Source organism: Podarcis vaucheri (assembly GCF_965113315.1).
Source record: "Podarcis vaucheri genome assembly, chromosome: 9".
NCBI classification, from domain to species: Eukaryota; Metazoa; Chordata; class Lepidosauria; order Squamata; family Lacertidae; genus Podarcis; species Podarcis vaucheri.
This window is the reverse complement of record NC_138767.1, coordinates 52,580,070-52,599,881: the sequence shown is the minus strand read 5'-3', so window position 1 is coordinate 52,599,881 and position 19,812 is coordinate 52,580,070. Positions and strand designations below refer to the sequence as shown.

Here is a 19,812-nt window from a genome sequence, read left to right as displayed (position 1 = left end):
TCATTAAATATTTCACCTCCTCCCCCCCCCCCGCCCGCAGCTCTCGTATGGCACAACCCGAAAAGATCGCGGCGGCGGCTGCGCGGTGAGAAGGGCATGACGGGAAATGTAGTTCAAGAGCCCGGATGCCGGCGTACGCAAGCCCGTCGGTGGCTTTAAAAAAAAACAACGCAGAGGGGTGTCTTTGCTTTGCCCTGGAGAGGCAGCGAGAGGGTGACGTGTCAGCTCGTTAGGGGCGTGTGCAGAGGAGTAGCTCTAACCTTGCCTCAGGTTGAGGGGGAGGAGCCATGCAGCCGCCCCTGAGCGTGCCGTTGACGGACGTGGTAAGTGACGCGGGTAACCGCCACTCTCTCCCCGCGCGAGGAAGGGGTCGCTGTGAGGGGAGAAGGAAGAGGAAGAGAGGGGGTGGGGGACGGTTGCGATGCTGCCATGGGGCTCCTCTACCAACAAAACAGTGCCTCCTTCCTGGGGCATAAATTTAACTGGAGTTGGCGTGGCCAATGAGAGGAAAGACCGGATTCCCCCTAGTTTATTAACCCCTCCATCTTCCCCACCACCAAGAATATGGAGTAAGGTGGAGGAATATAATAAGTGAACCAAGGCCGGGAAGACAGAAGTTCAAATGCCTACAGGGCCATAAAGTTCACATTGGGCCAGGCACCGTCTTCCAACCTAACGTACCTCACAGGGTCGTTGTGAAGATGAAATGAGGAACCATGGCTGCCATTTTTCTTTTTTCCTCCTTTGAGGATTCGTGGGGTGGGATATAAACGTGATGGTGAAGAAAAGATCCAGCCTGTCCACGCCCAATTCTGAGTTGGGGTAATACAAAAAGAACACCAGCCCTAAAATGATAATACAGTAATAACAATAAAAAAGAATCTGGGAGACAACCAGGTTATACTAGCCTATGCACATGAGACGTTACAGGCAGAAAAATCCAATGTGTGGATGACTGGGTGGGTTGTGTAAGGCATGCTCCTGTACTAAATACCTACTCCAGAGTCTGATTTACAAATTTTAAATTGGTCTAAGTACTAGTACGCGGGTGGCGCTGTGGTCTAAACCACTGAGCCTAGGGCTTGCCTATTGGAAGGGCGGTGATTTGAATCCCCGCAACGGGGTGAGCTCCTGTTGCTCGGTCCCTGCTCCTGCCAACCTAGCAGTTTGAAAGCACGTCAAAAGGCAAGTAGATAAATAGGTACCGCTCCGGCAGGAAGGTAAATGGTGTTTCTGGTTTCGCCAGAAGCGGCTTAGTCATACTGGCCACATGACTCGGAAAACCTGTCTGCGGACAAACGTCTGCTCCCTCAGCTAGTAAAGCGAGATGAGCGCCATAACCCCAGAGTCATTCATGATTGGACTTAACTGTCAGGGGTCCTTTACTTTTTACTAGGGTTGCAATAAACAGCATGTAATACATATAAGATGCAACCTTAAATAATGATCAAATTAAGCAGTTATGGATTACATGTTAATAGGAGCCAACAGAAGAGACCTGTTGTGGCTATGGCCAGCATTTGTTGCACACTTCCCGCACATAGATGCTAAATGAGCTTCCCTTAGCAGATGGGGAACATTAATATGTAAACATGGTGCCTAGCACAATTTTCCTTGCACACATTTGCACCTTTTTTATTGAGTCTTAAGATTAACAAAATGTCAACTGGCTTTTTGTGATTGCTGTCATGGCCTTATCATGAGACTGGATCTGAGCATTCCTGAGCACTCAAATCTCAGTTTCAGTTCACTCCTGCATCATATTTCAGTTCCATTGTGAAGTAGAGGTGTACTGTATTAGTTTCATCTTATAAATGAGATATAACAACATACAGTTTTGATGCATGGAGAGTAGAATTGAGTGTTAGGCATGGGCCACACTCCAATCACAACTTGTGAAAATTTACAACCAAAGCAGCAGCACTTCATACTAACTCAACTTTTTCTTCCCCTCCAAATAGGTCATATTAGAGACTATGGACATACTTTTTAGAATAAGAGGTGGCCTTGATCTGGCATTTCAACTTGCCACTACTGATGGTGAGTCTTCATATCAAACACTGTGTTACAATATTATTACTGAAACTAATGTAAGGAAAATATTTCATTTTAACCAGATTGGCATGGGAATAGGTTTTTGGTGGATCTAGGCAGGAATAATTTTTAAGGATTCAGGTCCTTTAAAAATATTTTTTGAAGGATCCAGATACAGTTGCAATGCTTTGTTAGCACAACAGCAGCAGTGGGTCCTTTTCCACTATAACTTTCTTTGGTTTTGCATCAGAATATAAACAATACAAAGCAGCAGAAAGTGAATGAGCCAATGTTGGTTTTATGGGCAGCATCCAAAGTTGTTTCTGTAAGACATAAACCAGAAAATCAGCACAAGCCCTTGTGCCTCTAATTTGTTAAGTGGTTTGCTTGAAAACATAGTTGAAGCTGAGTGAATCCATCCTCCTTCCCAAGTAAAGGATACCACAGAAAAGAAGGCAGAGCTTTGCATGCCAGAGGTTCCACATTTAGTCCCTGGACTATTTCCCTTTAAAAAGGTGAGATAGCAGATGATGGGAAAAACTTCTACCTGAGATACTGGAGAGTCATTACCAGTCAGACAGTAATGAGGTAGATGGGCAAGTAGGTCTGAGGCAGTTTTATGCTTTCACTTTAGCAAATAGTTTTGGCAACTATTACTATTTCTTTTTGTTCCATCATCCTTCAGAATATTTAAAATGTGCAACTATCTCCCCAATTCCTTTCATCTTCTTTCTTTTCTCTGTGTGTTTTAGATTCGTCAACAAAAGAGGGACTGAAGTATGTTTTCAGTGATCTTTCAGCCAAACTGGCTTCAGATGTGCTGGTATTCAGAATCTGTCACAGCTCGGTGTATCTGTGGCCAAATAGTGGTAAAAATTCAGTTGCAACAGAGCTTACAGATGATTCTGCATGTAAGGAGATACTACGATTTATTCAGTGAGTATAGCTCAACAAAAATAAGAATGATTTTTGAGGGTTCTGATAGTATACGCATTTCTCAGTATGAGTTGATTTTATTACTGTTTTTTAGATTTGAGCAGGAAGATGATAACAAACGCAGGTTTTCAAAAAAGAAAGATAAAAAGTTACAAGAACTGGTATGTTTACCTTTCCTTGCTATGGCTTTGTAGAACTGAGTGAGTGAAACCATTGTGACATTTTTATAACCAAATCATGCATTTGGTGTAAATGCAGAAGTTTACACATTCAGATAAAATTTTAAAATCTCATCTGCGATTGTTGACTTGCAGATCCTAACATGTTCCCAGCAGATCTGCCTGCAACATAGGCATAGCAGTCCTGCTGTTTTGCTATAATACTGCACTAGTGGATTGATCAGTCAACTCAACCCCCTACCCCACCTCCTTGCGAGTCTGTGGGCCAAATTAGAGGAGATGTTAGATATCTTTGTCTCTTAATTTCTTTTAAATGCAGTTACAGGGCACCTAATTTGGATTGGAACTGTGATGCTTGGAGGAAAAAGGAATTTAACCCTTTTAACATGGACAATTTTAAGAATGAGATTTCCCTCCACAAAAAATATTGTGTGCTTTGTTAAGGAAAACAAGGGCAGTAAACTGCACAGCTTGCACATTTAAATTTTTATTATTTACAGCAACCTATAGTAAATATAGATCTTATGCTGGAAATGACAACTTCGTTAGATCCTCTTTCTCCAATCATTGAAAAGGAGAGCAGGGGGCATCACTACATAAGCATGACCTTGCCAGTTGATGCTGTTGTCTCCGTGTCTCCAGAAGAAGTGTGGCGGAAGTAAGTAGATTATGTATAAAGGATGTGCTTGAATTTTTCTATTGTATGATCTTTGCATATTTATCATGCGAAGGTGGATATATCTCTGCTGAATTTTATAACATCCTTAAATCTACAGTTGTAATAATTAGGGCGAAAAGAAGTGTGCTGAATTGTTATCTTTTTACTCAGAAAAGTAGATGCCCAAGAAGCAGATTGTTCAGAAAGACTGAAATACCTAAAGGTGTGCATAACCTAACCCAATGTTATAACTAGAGGTTATGCACTTGGAAATTAATTAAAATCTTCTGGCAGGGAATAGTTATCTTCATTGGGCTTGAGACAAGTAGTATTTCAGCTACACCATGATGCGAGAAGAAAAAGGCACAGTGTTGGTAAGCTTTGGGTAGTGCTAGTTTATATTTATGCATACAAAATGTTATAAACCCTTTAAAAAGTTTCTTCAAGCCTAAGCAAGAAAGAGATAGTATGTAGTACAATGTAATCCTGCCACATATTGCAGTGGAGCATGCATCCTCTGTTTTCAATATATAGACTGCCATTTATAAAAAAATTAAACTGACTAGGTGCCAATAGGCGGGCTCATTTTACTCTTATATATGTGCCAGTATGTCGTTACTGAATTTAAACAAGTACTCCTCAATCTGTATTGGTTTCTTTCAGTTGATTCCTGAACTGCCATATCAAAAGCTGTCTGCCATATCAAAAGCTGCTGATAAATCTTAAAAAGGCTACAAAAAGCTGTTTAGATGTATCCTAAGTTTTTTATTAGACTGTAATCTAAAACATTGACCAATGTGCAAAATCCCCTATCAATTCTGTCATCTTGAGCACATGCTCCATGCCTTCTTTCACATATGCACACTCACTGGTCAATTGTCATTAACCCCAGTATAGATACAACTGTATAAAGTGAAGCAAAGCAGCGTATTATGGGACTTTTTCCTCCATCTCTTGAAAAATACACATAGTTTGACAGTAAGAAAGTTATTCTGATTTTCTGGAGTTCTTAAATAGTTCCATCAATATCTTGCAGTGTACGAAGTCTCCTGGTGAATGCGATTCATACACAGCTAACTGATATGGAAAAGTGCATTTTGAAATATATGAGAGGAACAACTGTTGTGGTACCTGAACAATTTCATTTCATGCTACCAGGAAAAAAACACCTTGTAACAATCTCATATCCTACAGGCGTTTCTGATCAGCAATTGGAGACTTACAGACAGGTACCGTATGTTGAAAGATTGTTTGGATGGTGATGAGTAAAACATGGCATAGTTAATAGTTTTACTTTATATAACTATTAATAAAAGTAATCTATAGTTCTCTTTTTTAAACTAAACTGGCCTTTAAAAAGTTATGTTAGGTTCTATCTACTGAAGTTCATTACTATCAAGTGGCCTATGTCTACTTCCATACAGATTATGATGTATACTGTTTTTCCGACTATGATATTTTTAAAATAGCACAAGAATGGGGGACTGTTGTCAGCTTGAAGGTCACATCCCCCCATAGGAAACCTTCCTTGGGCTGCATGCTGATGCTGGGTGTGTCCAAAGTGAATGGATCAAGTGGATATAACTCTGGTGCTTACCTTTGTAAAATAGACTACCTCACAGCCATGCAGAAATCAGTTTTCTTCATTCACTTTTGCTTCTCCAACCTCCATCCAGTTAAGCAAGAGGAATTATGCAGGAGACCTTCCAGCCAGGCAAAAGTCTTCAAGGAATATATGGAGCACATCTGGTAGGGGTGTGGCCTGAGGAGAGTGGGTGTGTCTTTTCTATATACAAATTGCTCTGTATTTGCCCAGGGATTCCTTATAGTGTGTGCTGGGCACTCAGTACAAACAAAGCCAGACATTGTGATATATGTGTGTGGCAACTGCCAAAAGCTGTAGTGCAGCATTGCTCCCTCCTCTGGTAACATGCACAGAAATGAAGGATGTAATGTGATGTCATCAAATTCCAAGCTTTCCCTTTTCCTGTGCTATTTCACGGGTTGCTTTTGTGGGGTGAGAGAAAGTTGGAGCGTGATGCTGCCACATGTTTTTTTCTTCTACATATTATCCAGGCAAAGAGAAAGAAGAAATGCTAGGTTACTGGATTCCGTGTCATCTGCACATCTCTCACACCATCTGGTTCTTCCTTCAGAGAATCTGGGTAGAGCTTGATGGCTTGAAATCTGCAAAGGCTTTTCTGTTTCCTATGGATACACTCACTCTCTCTCATTTTTACCTTGCTTTTAGGAATTACATAGACGGTTTAATCTACCGTTTGACAGACCTTATTTCCGAAGGGCTAATGCCTATCATTTTCCAGATGAACCATTCAAAGATGGATATCTCAGGAACCCACATGTACATCTCAACCCACCTGGTATAGAGTCTGGGATGGTGAGTTTCATTTGTACTTGCTCTCATCTAATGGCCCAATAAGGAAACAGGTACATATGCTGACTGCATTGCAAGAGAACTGGGAGGCTCTTCTTGGGAATTTCAGTTAACATTTTGACATTGATGGTTCTTCCTAGTGCAGGCATACTTAGCGGTATCCTAGTGCCGGTCCCCTAATTTGCAAACAAATTCACTGTGTTCTACTGGGAAATATACTGGCAGTATTGAAAGGTGTGGGGAGACAGCACAGAACACACAATGGAACTAGCTGCTCTTAGACAGCTCTCCCCGGACTTCTTTCTCAGTGGCTGTTCCACATGGTCATTAAAAATTTTATGACACAATTATGAAGAATTACTACCTGATTCTGCTTGCTTTCCTGTTGGATCTCCATCCTTTTTTCCCTTTAGTAGCATATTCTTGTTGCATATTCTTGTTGGTTTTTACGGCCCCCAGAAATCTTTAATAAAAATACTTTTAATAAAATTAGTAACAGCAGCAATAAAAATACCAATTTGCAATACAAAATTACTATCATAATAATATTCTGAACTTGACCTGCAGGACTACAATGTGCTTTTTCTTTCCTACCCAGGTGTATGTGGTATATGGCACATATAGTTACCATCATTACATGCAGGATCGTATTGATGATAATGGCTGGGGCTGTGCCTATCGGTCTCTACAGACTATATGCTCATGGTTCAGGCATCAGGGATACATGGACCGATCAATACCAACACACAAGGAAATCCAACAGGTACTGAAGACTTCCAGGTTTGGGTTCCTTGAAAAATAACAGCTCCCAGTGGAATTGTATGTTTGGGATAGCCCACCTACACTTACCAGACTATATGCGGTTTGACATTTCTGAAGCTTGCATTTGGATGATTGGGTGCTCCACTTTATGTTTGTGCCCCATCACTGCAGCACTGAGCTGGCAAACCTGTGTCTGCATTCCACTTTAGATTGGAAATGGACACACCTGATAAAAGGCTTCATATACCATGTTGGGCAGAAGGATCCTAGTCTAGCCTAAAATTACAGTTATATACATTTTCTATTTTGATATTTATCATATACTGGCTAAAAGCAAACTTTAATATGGCAGGGACAGTTTTGGTGTCAGATGTAACATCTTAAGTCAAGCTTTTTCCACAGCACACCTTATGTTAATAAAATTGTGTATCAATTGTAATGAATAATTACCGTATTTTTTGCTCTATAAGACTCACTTTTTCCCTCCTAAAAGGTAAGGGGAAATGTGTGTGCGTCTTATGGAGCGAATGCAGGCTGCGCAGCTATCCCAGAAGCCAGAACAGCAAGAGGGAATGCTGCTTTCGCTGCACAGCGATCCCTCTTGCTGTTCTGGCTTCTGAGATTCAGAATATATTTTTTCTTGTTTTCCTCCTCCAAAAACTAGGTGCGTCTTATGGTCTGGTGCGTCTTATAGAGCGAAAAATGCGGTATTTAATTTTGTAAAGATATTTTCCCCTCTTTACCCCGTCCCGTTTCTAATAAACCAGATTTAAAATAGTAGTAGACAGGTAAATATTATTATTATTATTATTATTATTTACAGTTATGGTACAAATGACTTGTTACTTTTGTATTTTCATTTGTGGTGGTTCCAAAGGCTCTAGTTGATGTTGGAGACAAGCAACCAGGATTTGTTGGATCACGCCAATGGATTGGTTCTATCGAAGTGCAGCTTGTACTGAACCAACTCCTAGGGATAACTTCAAAAATACTCTTCGTCAGGTAAGAATGCTCACAGGGAAAACTGAGGAAGGGCTGCAGCTCAGTGGCAGAACACATGATTTGCATGCAAAATGTTCCAGCTTTAATCCCCAGCATCTCTAGATAAAGCTGGGAATTAACTGCTGCTTGAAACCCTGAAGAGCTGCTACCAGTAAGTGTAAACAATACTGAACTACATGGATCAGTGGTCTGACTCAGTGTATGGTAGCTTCCTCTGTTCCTAATTTCTAACAAAACCAAGATGGCTCAAGAATCAGGTGAAGAAACAAGTGCCTCAGAGGATGATCCACAATACCATAGCGCAAATCATAGAATACACCATTAAATGACAGATAAGGCACCAGATTCCATGTTAACAAAAAGAAGCACAGTCATCACCTGAGTGGATAGCGATTGGATATTTTGTTATTTAGTGACCATTATGTTCATTATCAAGAGACTGTAAAAATGTATTGATTCTGAATTGTTTTGTTTATGGTGGTCAACTCTAAAATGGAATTAAAGACAGGACATTTTATTCAATAGTAATTTCATTCTAGACCAAACACAACATTTTTACCACTGATATAATACTATAACCCTTGTAAAATTGGTTTCCGTTTCTACGTAAAAAAAATATCCTAATGTTATTTTCTGTCACTGTTAGAAGCAGCATACTGTTTGCTTTAGATTTTTATTATTGGGACTGACAGACATACCAGCAGTGATGTTTTTATAGCAGCTGTAGAGCACCTTGGAGAGTTCCCTTTAATGTGTAGTCAATGTGCTGTTTTAAGTGATTGCAAAGAGAAAAACCAAGCTGTATAAGTTCCTAATTTGTGTTATGAAGAGTGCAGCTTAATACACTGACCTGTATGCTGTATAGTTTCATGAAGAATATATAACTATTGGTAACTATTTACAGATAGGTAGCCGTGTTGGTCTGCCATAGTCAAAATAAAAAAATTCCTTCCAGTAGCACCTTAAAGACCAACTAAGTTAGTTCTTGGTATGAGCTTTCGTGTGCATGCACACGAAAGCTCATACCAAGAACTAACTTAGTTGGTCTTTAAGGTGCTACTGGAAGGTAACTATTTGTCATAAGTGGCAATGCCAATATCATTCCTTCCAATATTTCTCTAATGAAAATAAGAAAGTCCAGTATACCGTTCATCTGTTGAAGTACTTAAACTGAGGTGGTTTTTTTCAACTGAGAATGCTACAACTTAGACATTACCAGTAGTTCTGACTACCGTGTTTTCAGGGGAATCCATTGCAACACACCTTAGATGGGTACTGCTGAAAGCAATGCTCAAAACACAGGTCAGGGGGAGGCAGAGGGGGCTCAGTCTTTTGTGACGTTACTGTTTTTATCAGGCTATGGTGTGCATGATTGTGAGGAATATAATGGATTGGAACTTGTGGCTTTCATGAACCCCCCACCCCCAATTTAAGCACTAGCTGAAAACGATGACAACTTTTTCTTCTAGCCAAGGGTCTGAGCTGGCTTCTCAGGGAAGAGAACTTGCTAATCATTTCAAGACTGAGGGAACACCAGTGATGATTGGTAAGATTTTAAATACCACCCAATCCACATTATCCCAACTTTTCTTTTCTAAATATGCTACTGACCCTTTAAAAGCAGTGTGTTGGCTTTGGAGATTCTGGTTACATTCTTAACCCCCGTCTTGGGACTTGTCTACTTTAGCACACAGATAAGGGATTGCTTGTTAAATGTTTGAATGTTCTGCAACTATTTTTCCTGGGAGAAAATAGCACATCCAGGAAAAGCTGCTTCTACCAACATTTTCCTTTTTATAAATGGACACCTTTCAGTCATGTGATCCTCTATTTGCATTTTGAGGTGATGCAGTCTTGGGAAGAGCTGTATCATTTGAGAATTTGGAACACACGGCTTAGAATGTAAAGCTATGTCTGTGGCAACTTTTTTTCCACTACTGACATGTTGAGTCTATTAGTTCAATGTTTCATTTCTAAAGAACATCTAAGCTATTCCTGAGATATGTTTTTGCTGGTCCTTACTGTCTAAGAAATCTATTATTCAGAATAATGACCTTAACTTAGAAACTGAAAAAGAATATTCTTTCCCCAATTGTTTTTAAAGTCTGCAGGATATACTTAATGATTTCCAATCTGGGAAGCTATAAATTGAGTAACTTCTTTTAGACTGCAGTCCTATCCTATGCACACTTTTCTGGGAGTGGACACAACTGGACATCCTTCTGAGTAAACACACATAGGAATGCAGTGTTTAAAAGCAGAGCTTGTCAGGAATCTTTAACAAAAACCTCTATCACCACATGATTGTGAATCATGGTCTTTCTTTTGTTTACCTTGCTTTTTAGATAGCTTTGAAGTGGCTTAACAGCAGTAAAGAAACATCTGGCCTGTGATTTATTTTTATTTTTTATCCTGTGTGCGGCTCCTTAATGAAAAAAGATCTTCTGGAGTCTTAAGCAAGATAAGAGCCCCTGTAGGTGACCTTCATCCACTAGTTGTTTCTGTCCCATCTTACTTTGGAAAGTAAGTCTAATTAAGTCCCACCTTAAGAAATAAGATGGGGCTTAATTAAACTTACTTTCCAAGAGACCTTGTAATTATCCATACAATTTGAATGTCTTCCTTGCCCTCTGTTTTCACAAATGGCACCTGTGGCAAAGATGTACTGCACCCAGGCATGTTTTCAGAGGATTTCCACATCAGCTGCCAAAGGTGTCTCCTGTAATTTTAAACATTCTATTCAGTTTCCAAGGTCCAAGTTTGTAGAAGAGGGAGTGGGAGCAAAATGATTCAGTTCTCTCAGCCCCAATTTGAACATCACAAGAGTGGTGCTCTTCACATGGTGGAACAACACAACTTTCATTCCCACTAATGGGATAACACAACTTATGAGCTGGATAGTGTACGCCAACATCCAGTAAGATAAAGGAGCTACTTTTACAATTTTATGCTTTAGCCTATGTTTGCCCACTTGATGTGCTCTTAGCCTCCAGAGACAGAAAATGCAGTGTTCACTTATTCCTTTTTTCATCTCTTCAGCACATTGTTCTCAACTTGCTGTTGACATTGAAAAAAACTCTGTTTCATGCCGATATTTCATACTGTTTGGGCAATTTTCTTTAGACTTCCTAATCTCTAGAAAAGACCTTTTTTTAAGGATCAAACATGATGTTTTCTTATCAGTTGTTTTGAGTGGTTATATTGCTGAAAACAAAACAGAGTGCAATTCTAAATATACTTACTAAGGAGTAAGCCCCATTGAACACAGTTGGAATTCCTTCTCAGTTAACTCATTTTATTTTCAGTCCTGTGCATGTTTATCTATAATAGCTTATTTCCTGCACAGTTCCAATTTGGCTTCTTTCAGCCTTTGTCCAGATTTCTTCTACCATGCACTTCCACAAAAGGCTTTTAGAATCTACTTTTAGATGTTCAGAAATGAAAATTTCCTTCTTGACTTCAGAGGATCATTTAAAAGTATGATTAGCAAATGATAATTTTGTCTTTGAATGTACTGTCTTACCTCTCCATCTTCTTTCTCTCCTCTTCTCTATTCAGGTGGTGGAGTCTTGGCTCACACAATATTAGGAGTAGCATGGAATGAGATCACAGGGCACATAAGATTTCTGATCCTGGACCCACATTATACCGGAGCAGAGGATCTGCATATTATATTAGAAAAGGTGAGACTCTGCCTTCACATTCCAACTGCATATGTTAATACTGAAAGGGAACATTTTGTGAGATATTTTAAAAAGTCTGTGATTCACTTCTCTATCATTAACCATGGCTTTTTGCTTCATCTTTACCTGACAAATGGTGATGTAACTGTATATTGTTTGGAAACAAGCTATCTTAAAACCGTTGTTTATGAAGCTGGTTTGTTGCAATAAGCCATACTTAAGATTAATTACAATTTAGGCTTCAGACATAATTTTAAACAATACTTAATCAAAAGTGGGTGCAAAAGTTTCCAATCTGGCCATGATGGGGAGAGAAGAGGAATTGCAAGCCAAGGTTTCCTGCTGCACATTCCCAACAGAGCTGAATAAACCAAGAGGTGTTTTGTTATCCTTGGTGTGTATGAATTAGTAGAACAAAACCTCTGACATTCATATCAATTTTACTAAAATGCCAGCTATTTTATTAGAAGCAACAGACTTAATAGTGTATTGTTTTTCTTCTGTACAGGGCTGGTGTGGATGGAAGGGTCCAGATTTCTGGAACAAAGATGCTTATTATAACCTGTGTCTTCCTCAACGACCAAAAACTATTTAAATGGCTAGTTAGATGATCATGGTGAACTACCAGAAGTTCTGTAAATACATATAGGTACACAAACACACTTAAGCAGTGATTATTTATTTTTCCTTAACATAGTATTATGTTGCTCACTACCAGTTAAAATAAAAATGCTAATCCAATATATTAGAGTCCAAATAATGAAGGGGGGGTTTTCAAATAAAACCTGATTATCAAACATTGTTATTTCCTAATAGCTGGCTTTTCTGCATTTATAATCTGATCCTAACAGTGCAATCCTATACATATCTGTTCAGACACTGCTCAACAAAATCATGTACATTTTAATCCTCTGTTTGAACACTGGTTAAAGGTATTTGTAAAGTGGATATTGGGACCTCATAACAATGCTAATTTTTAATATACCGTCTTTGTTCCTCTGCACTCCTTGAGTGTGTTTGTGTGTATATATGTGGAGCATTTGTTGTGGAAGGAACAAAATACCAATCACAAAATCAGTGCTAGATGTCACATAGTTACTTGGGGCATAGATGGTAGAAAGAGAGGGCACAATTTATACATATATATATATTTTATTGTGTGAATACAGGAATTAATATTTTTTTAAAATCTTCTTCAAGAAGCAACCCATTCTCCTTCTTAGAAGGCACTGTTCAAAATATTTGGTTTTGAGATGCAGACTTATTTCTTTGTAAAGTTCTTAGTGTTCACACGTCTTCTTGCAGTAATTGGCTTTCACGTGACATCAAAGATTTCATCTTTATTCTATTTAAATGCAAAGAGAAGATTTGTATTTCATATATAAATCGTGCATCTGAATTAAGCATTTGCTAACCTATACATAGCACTCGGTTTCAGCTTGGCATATCTCAGTCTTAGAAATCAGTTTTGTGGGAGGTAGTTGCTTATTCCCACTCCCTTTGGCAGCTTAGATGCTCCCCCCCCCACACCCCTTGCATACAGATTGACCATGGCAGGGTTGTTACAGCTTTCTTTTTTGTTTAGAACATTTTGTGTCAGTTTTCCAACTTATATAAGCAGTCAACATAATGACCATAGAGAATTTTTAAATAAAAAAAATCCCTTTAGAACTTTAACAAAACAAAAAAAAAGCAACACTTGAACACACAGAACAAATCATCCAATTAAAATGAGTGGAGATGACCAGGTATACAGTACCAGCATAAGAGCGCAATAATATGGCTATGAACTGTAAACATTTTAAAAAATTGTTTGGAGCTGTGTTCTCAAAATGTCAAGAGAGGCTGTGGTAGCCTTTAAAAGAGAGTTGAGAAGGCCTAGGCAGATATGTGAAATACCTGTTACCTGTCCTGGAAGGAGCCCTTCTCCTTAATTCTAAGTGCATATTGCTGTGTAGTGAGGAAATGACACTCAGTATATAATGTTATATAAATGTGCAATCTGTATTCCTTTCATTGGAGGAGGTAATATTAAATGGGTGCTGTTTAAGGAGGAAGGATAGGGTTCGTAGACTGGGACAGTAATACTAAACACTCATACTAAGAATTTCCACTAAAATCGAGTGGGCTTACTTCTGAGTAAGCCTGTTCAGGATTAGGTTGCATAACTAACAGTATCTGAAATATATTTTGTACTTGCACTACTGTGATTAAAGTGTCCTAGGGCAGGGGTGAGAAACCTTGGGCTCAGGGGTCAAATGTGGCTTTCCAGGCCTTCCTGTCTGGTCCTGGGGCTCTCTCCAGGCCACACATCACACCAGCTGTGCTTCCTCTCCACCTCCCACTTGAGTGTTTTTGCATGGCTGAAACATGCCCTTGAACTCTGGTTTCAGCTCGCCAGGTTAGAGGGGTGTGGGTGTGTAAGCTAGCCTATTATACAAATGAATATGTCCATTTTCACTGTGCCTGTTTGATACATCTTTTATCAGATAGAAGTTGTGTCAGATAAAACATTGTGCTTTGAAGAAGCTGCCTTGTATCTGTTGTCTAGTGAAAGCTAAATGCCATACCGTTTTATCTCCTCCTCTTCTTGCTTATGGATCTCTTGCTTTCATATGCTCGTTTCTGTCTTGTCTCTGTGTCTTTAAGCAAGCTGTCATCATGCAGAGAGTAACTAAGCTGTGTTATTGCTTTCCTGTTTTGAATGTGTTTCATTTTCCTGAGGAACTGTGCACAGTCCAAAAATCCAAAAGCCCATGCAAGGTCTTCTGCTGTTTCACCATTCTTATTGCGCAAGCTAAGAAAAGAGAATTAAAACAAAATCAATGCATTTGATTGAATGATTATTAGTATTATTTTGATAAAGTAAAGTGAACTAACAAGTGTTAAGTGAACTATTATGAATTTTAAAAACACTTTTAACAGTGCAGTTCTCTAAATACCCCAAAGTGGGTCTCAATGAGTTTAGTTGGGAATCCTTTTGCATTGTTTTGGGGGAGTAAATTACATTGAATCCAATAGGACCTATTTCTGGCTAAATGTGTAAGATAGAGCTACATGGCTTTGATCTAACTAAAGGTCATGATTGTTATGTTGAAATCAACATGACAATTTAGGCATAGCTAATTTTAAGCCCCCTTGATTTCAGTAAGACTTAAGTATATCTAAAGTATATCGGGACCTAAATTTCCATCCTTTACCAAACTTACCTCAAAGGCCATTGTAAAAGTTGTGCACAAGTGACTATTCATAAATTAAAATGCAATTTGAACTTGTACAGCATATTTTAATTAATCAAAATAACTCCACTGTAATAATTCCCCTCTCCTTGCATTGCTTCACAAAACTAACGAGATCAGTAATAACTATTTTTTTGTTGTTGTTGCTAACTTTAGGATTCATATTCAAATCTCCATTCACATTTCCTCAATATAAACACCATAGCTTTGTTTGGATACATTATGTGATTAGTAATTGAATTTGTACACTTACTCAATGTCAGCATGACTGGCAACTAGCAAAGTGAGACACTCCAAACTCCCAACTTTAGCTGCCTTGTGAATTGGAGCTTCCCCAATCCAGTCCTGAATAAACAGAGAGGTTTCCTTTTGTAAGCACAGCCGTACATAATGGTTGTAATCAGTTACTATAAAAGTGGTGGTGATCTCTAGCATAGTGCTGTACTACTTAAAATTGCCACAATCTCCAATCCAAAAATCCTCATCTTTAAGGGCACACAATTCACAAACCAAGACCAACTCCTGCAACAGAATTAGCCGTACAGCCCCCAATTCTCTGGATTGAGCCCCACTGGGAAAATATGTGCATTGTAACCAAACTTACTCTCTCCCCAAATAGTGATTTTTTACATTTTGCTATACAATGGCACCTAGTATATGCTAAGCCAAAGTACTATCAAAACTATTCTAGCATATCTAGCTTTGCATCAACCTTGTTCGTAGTGTTAAGTGTTACACTAGAATGGACAGCTATTGTTTAAGAGGATGAGGTCTGTTGGAACCGGACTGCCTTCCTGAAAAATAGAAAACATAACTTATACCTGTTGGTTCAGATTGGCTCCTGTCTGCTGTTGCCAAAGTAGGAAGAAAGCATGTCCTCCACAAGCAGCCAGATGAGCTGGGGACTGACAAAATCCATCAGCAGCTAAATTCACTTCAGTCCCAGCTTCCAGAAGGTGGCTCTGCCCATCAGCCTACAAGTCAGATAAATGTTTGAAACATTTATTGTTCCTAAATGTGATTTACCACCCTCAGTAGCAAAAACCAAGGTTCCCAATAAATTATGATGAAAATGATGAAGCATTGTAGAAGTGTGACTTCTCATTGATCTTAAAAGTCTGTGAGTTTAACTGGCAATGTTAACATCTAGAAATCTAAAAGCACATTAAAAACAAAGGCTTTCAAAGCATTACCTCTGTGTTGCAATCCAACAGTAACATTATTTCTTCTTGCCTTCCTCCAGTATACTTGCGGCAAAAGTTGTGGTTGGATTGGTTGACTTCCAGCACAGCTTTACTCTATCCAGTGAATCTAACCCAAGACTGGCAGTGCCAGCTAAAGAACAGTGAGACACTCTGGCTGCAATCCCGCCCTCTCTGCCGGGAGCTGTCTTTTGCACGTACACAAACAAGAGCACATGCAACTCGACCCGCCTTGCTGTGTCCTGATTGGCTCCTGCTGTTGCTTTCCCCATGCATCCTGTGTTTGCTATGCTTATGAGATGGGAGGGAGCAGGAAAGACTTATGGCAGGTGGGGCAGCCATGGAGCACAGTACAGCTAGACACGTATCACACACCCACACACTCAGCCACCCGCAGTCTGCTCCCCTCCCCTTGCAGCATCCTCCAGAGAAGAAGGCAGGAAGCAAAACAATCCCTCTGTAATAAGTATTGACATTTCCTTCTGAAGTGGGTCTTGGATAAAATGCATTCGAGATACTTAAGCAAAGAAATAAGGCCCAAAACCAGAAAAGATAATGCTGCAAAGCATTAAAACAGTCAACTACCCATAAAGGCACTAAAAATAATAATAAGCAACACCATAATCACTTACCTGGATATAGGGAAGGAGGTAGCCAGCTGAGCCTCTCTTAGCAAGGTGCTTCAAAAGAGTGGATGCTATCACAAAGAAGGCTGGCTGGCTGGGTGTCACTGCTCACAAAAGCTCGGAATGAAGGGGCATCCATAGCAGCTCCTCTCTTATTCAAGGTATGAGAAAGCCTATGGGGGAGTGCTTCAGATATCCTGGACCCAGATCATTTCAGCCTTCATAGCTCAATGTTATAGGCATATTTCTTTAAAGAGTGTTCAGTGGGTCTTAGCATTTATTAGCAAGTGTATTTGGGATTGCAGCTTTAAAGGTTAGAGACTAATACTGAATTGGGCTCAGGACCTCATGGTAATCAGTTTGAGAGCTGGGAGTTATACCCGCTAGAACCAGTTAGCCAAGGATAAAGCTATGCTGGGCAGCCCAATGGGAATCTTAAGTTCTATGATCAGCCACAGGCTCTATATTTAAATGCCTTTAAACTGCAGCCTGTTTCTATAAGATGTGAAGCAAGAAGTCTTACGTGATTGGTCATGAAAACACTTGAAGCAAATAATTCCATATGGAGCAGATACTAAAGTTTAAAAGTGGTTCACTACTTCAGCGCTGGCGTCTCAAATATTTGAGAGGATCTAGGTGGAAGTAATGAGCAAGAAAATAATTTGGATTGATATTTCTCCATGTTCTAGGAAAATAATGATTAAAAACAAATTGATCATATATGTTATCTCTAGTAATCCTTACAACAGCCTGGTGATATAGCTGAGTGCTGTTATTTTCATAATGCATATAGGAGACAAATAAATAGTGGCTTGCCTAAGGCTGCAAACTGGTTAATGGCTAAGAACCAAACTATAGATGTGGCTAAGATCAGTAAACAGGAACTTAGTCGGCTGAGAAGCTGGAGTTTTCTTCACCCCCATCATTTTCCTGGTTTTAAATTACTGCTTCCTCAAGTTGCTATTTGTGTCCCATGTGGGGGAAATGCATACTTAAGTTCATTCTGAATTAGTAAGGGGGGGGGAGCTTCCTGACCCCCAGAAACAGTCAATGGTTGCAAAGCACAGGATCTTTCATCCACGCAAGCCAACTCAGTAGTTTGGGATAACAGCTGCTCTGGCTACCCTTTGTGTTTCTTATGCCGGACTTGGCTAAATTATGTTATTACATATCTCCATACAAGTAAACAATAGAACTGGAAACATCTAGAACCATATAAATGGAAACCATATTGCTTAATGCTCAGTTTATAAATAGTATCTATGCATAGCAATGGTGGTTACAAATAGAAACCAAAGAACTTGAGTTATTTCTCAGAAACCTCTAGATACTATTGACAGTTTACAGTTCACAGTAATCCATCTAGCACACTGTACTGACTTAAAGGCAATAGAAGGCATAAAGAGTTTATTCAGAAAAGGGAGTTAAGCAAAGAAATATCTAACAATTAGAACTAAGATAGTAAATGGAGATTATTCTTACATCACAATCCCTCACATTTTATTATGGGTGTATATGCCAATCTCCTGCAGGGACCACTGTAGTATATTCAACACACTAAATTAAGAGAACAGATTCATGTAGACTGCCCACAGGACTTAGTTTTTTAAATTTATAAAAGCTTATCTGGCCTATGATAAAAACTAATTCTAAACCTAGCAAATACATTCACTATAGTTGTTTGTCCGCAGAAATATTTCCTGTCCCATGCACACATGCAGCATCTTAGTTTGATGGCTTATTGAAGAAACAGAATCAAGAGCTAATTCAGTCTGGTTTCAATCCTGATTTTTCGACAGAATCGTTAAGATGCTACATAATGAAGCAAGAAGAAAGCTTTGAATCTTGCTTCTCCTCTTGTCTGGGTCTTGTGTAAAGGGGAAGATGTGTGCATCTCCCCCCTGCCAATTTACAGAACAGCTAGAAATGTAAGATAGAACAATTTACACTTTGTCACTGCCACTGTGGTGACAAAGTGTGAATTTAGAAGTGCTATATTTAGTGAGATTGTCCGTGTAATGTTTAAAAGTATAAGACTGTGATGTGCCTTTGGCTACTGCTATTCTAAAGAGAATCTAATTAATTATTGCTAGCAGTAGTCACACACACCCTTTATGGGCATAATTCATTAATCATAGAAACCAGCAGTGAGTCCTAAATATTTTAGCACATATCTGTAACTCAGGTTTCCCAGCACCTGACACTCTACCTTTTATGAGTAGACAGCGCTTTCCTGTAAAACACTATAGTTGTAATTTTAAACTAGAAATCTTAACAGTCACAGACATGGGAGGATGCAGTTTGCATACCGCTGCATTTCCTCTCAAATTGACCCTCTTGCACGGAGTCACTGCAGTGTCCCACCTAGACAGGAACAACAGAATTAAAACATCAAATTTGTGCACCTCCCTCCGGAGATGCAATTTGGGGTAAATTAGCACTAGCCACAAGCACAGCAACATAACAGAATAAAATTACTTAGGTAATAACAAAACTTCCGCAGTCAAAGCCATGCAGTCAAATGCTTCAGGAGAGCTGATACTGTGAGTGGTACCTCTGGTTACTTAATTCGTTCCAGAGGTCCGTTCTTAACCTGAAACTGTTCTTAACCTGAAGCACCACTTTAGCTAATGGGGCCTCTTACTGCTGCTGCGCCGCCGGAGCACAATTTCTGTTCCCATCCTGAAGCAAAGTTCTTAACCTGAGGCAATATTTCTCAGCAGAGTCTGTAACCTGAAGCGTATGTAACCTGAAGCGTATGTAACCCGAGGTACCGCTGTATATCAATTGGAATTAGCTATTACAAACTAGATTATTCCAGTAGCTTCCTGCCTCACATGCTTGCATATGCTCAGAGGCACTCTTCTTTTTATCATCACTTTCCCAGAAGCCCCTCTTGATTTTGACTAGGTTGCAATGCTGTAATTATGTACTTATTTATTTATTTTGACGGACTGCCCTGTTTTGCTGCTGAGGAAAACACGAAATACTCCCTCGGTCGCAGGCAGCTTCTGGAGCGCGCGCGCGCGCACTGCCCTGTCATCCCTCCTCCTTACCGGCACTGAGGAGGAGGAGGAGGAGAAGCGGGGCGGGGCT

General features: G+C 39.5%; 2 protein-coding genes across 5 annotated transcripts; one reads left to right on the top strand and one right to left on the bottom strand.

Moving 5' to 3' along the window:
* Positions 1-103: 103 nt before the first annotated feature.
* On the top strand, positions 104-12,390 carry UFSP2 (UFM1 specific peptidase 2). 2 transcript variants are annotated; one of them, XM_082237914.1, is made up of 12 exons: positions 104-323; positions 1,962-2,040; positions 2,787-2,970; positions 3,065-3,131; positions 3,650-3,807; positions 4,844-5,036; positions 6,059-6,205; positions 6,801-6,965; positions 7,842-7,966; positions 9,436-9,512; positions 11,525-11,649; positions 12,158-12,390. In XM_082237914.1, the coding sequence occupies exons 1-12, from the start codon at positions 288-290 to the stop codon at positions 12,242-12,244; spliced, it is 1,443 nt and encodes a 480-aa protein (XP_082094040.1). In that variant the 5' UTR covers positions 104-287; the 3' UTR covers positions 12,245-12,390. The 2 variants fall into 2 exon arrangements, with proteins under 2 accessions (XP_082094040.1, XP_082094041.1); XM_082237915.1 differs by lacking the exon at positions 104-323 and adding an exon at positions 488-822.
* Positions 12,391-12,781: 391 nt separating this feature from the next.
* Positions 12,782-19,758, bottom strand: ANKRD37 (ankyrin repeat domain 37). 3 transcript variants are annotated; one of them, XM_082237942.1, is made up of 5 exons: positions 16,082-16,707; positions 15,710-15,862; positions 15,142-15,233; positions 14,220-14,446; positions 12,782-12,994 (listed from the first exon to the last, which is right to left on the bottom strand). In XM_082237942.1, exons 1-4 carry the CDS (start codon positions 16,106-16,108, stop codon positions 14,224-14,226), a joined length of 495 nt encoding a protein of 164 aa, XP_082094068.1. In that variant the 5' UTR covers positions 16,109-16,707; the 3' UTR covers positions 12,782-12,994; positions 14,220-14,223. The 3 variants fall into 3 exon arrangements, with proteins under 3 accessions (XP_082094068.1, XP_082094069.1, XP_082094067.1); XM_082237943.1 differs by lacking the exons at positions 12,782-12,994; positions 16,082-16,707 and adding an exon at positions 19,549-19,758 and having other exon boundaries at positions 14,042-14,446; XM_082237941.1 differs by lacking the exon at positions 12,782-12,994 and having other exon boundaries at positions 14,042-14,446; positions 16,082-16,706.
* Between the last annotated feature and the right edge of the window lie 54 nt (positions 19,759-19,812).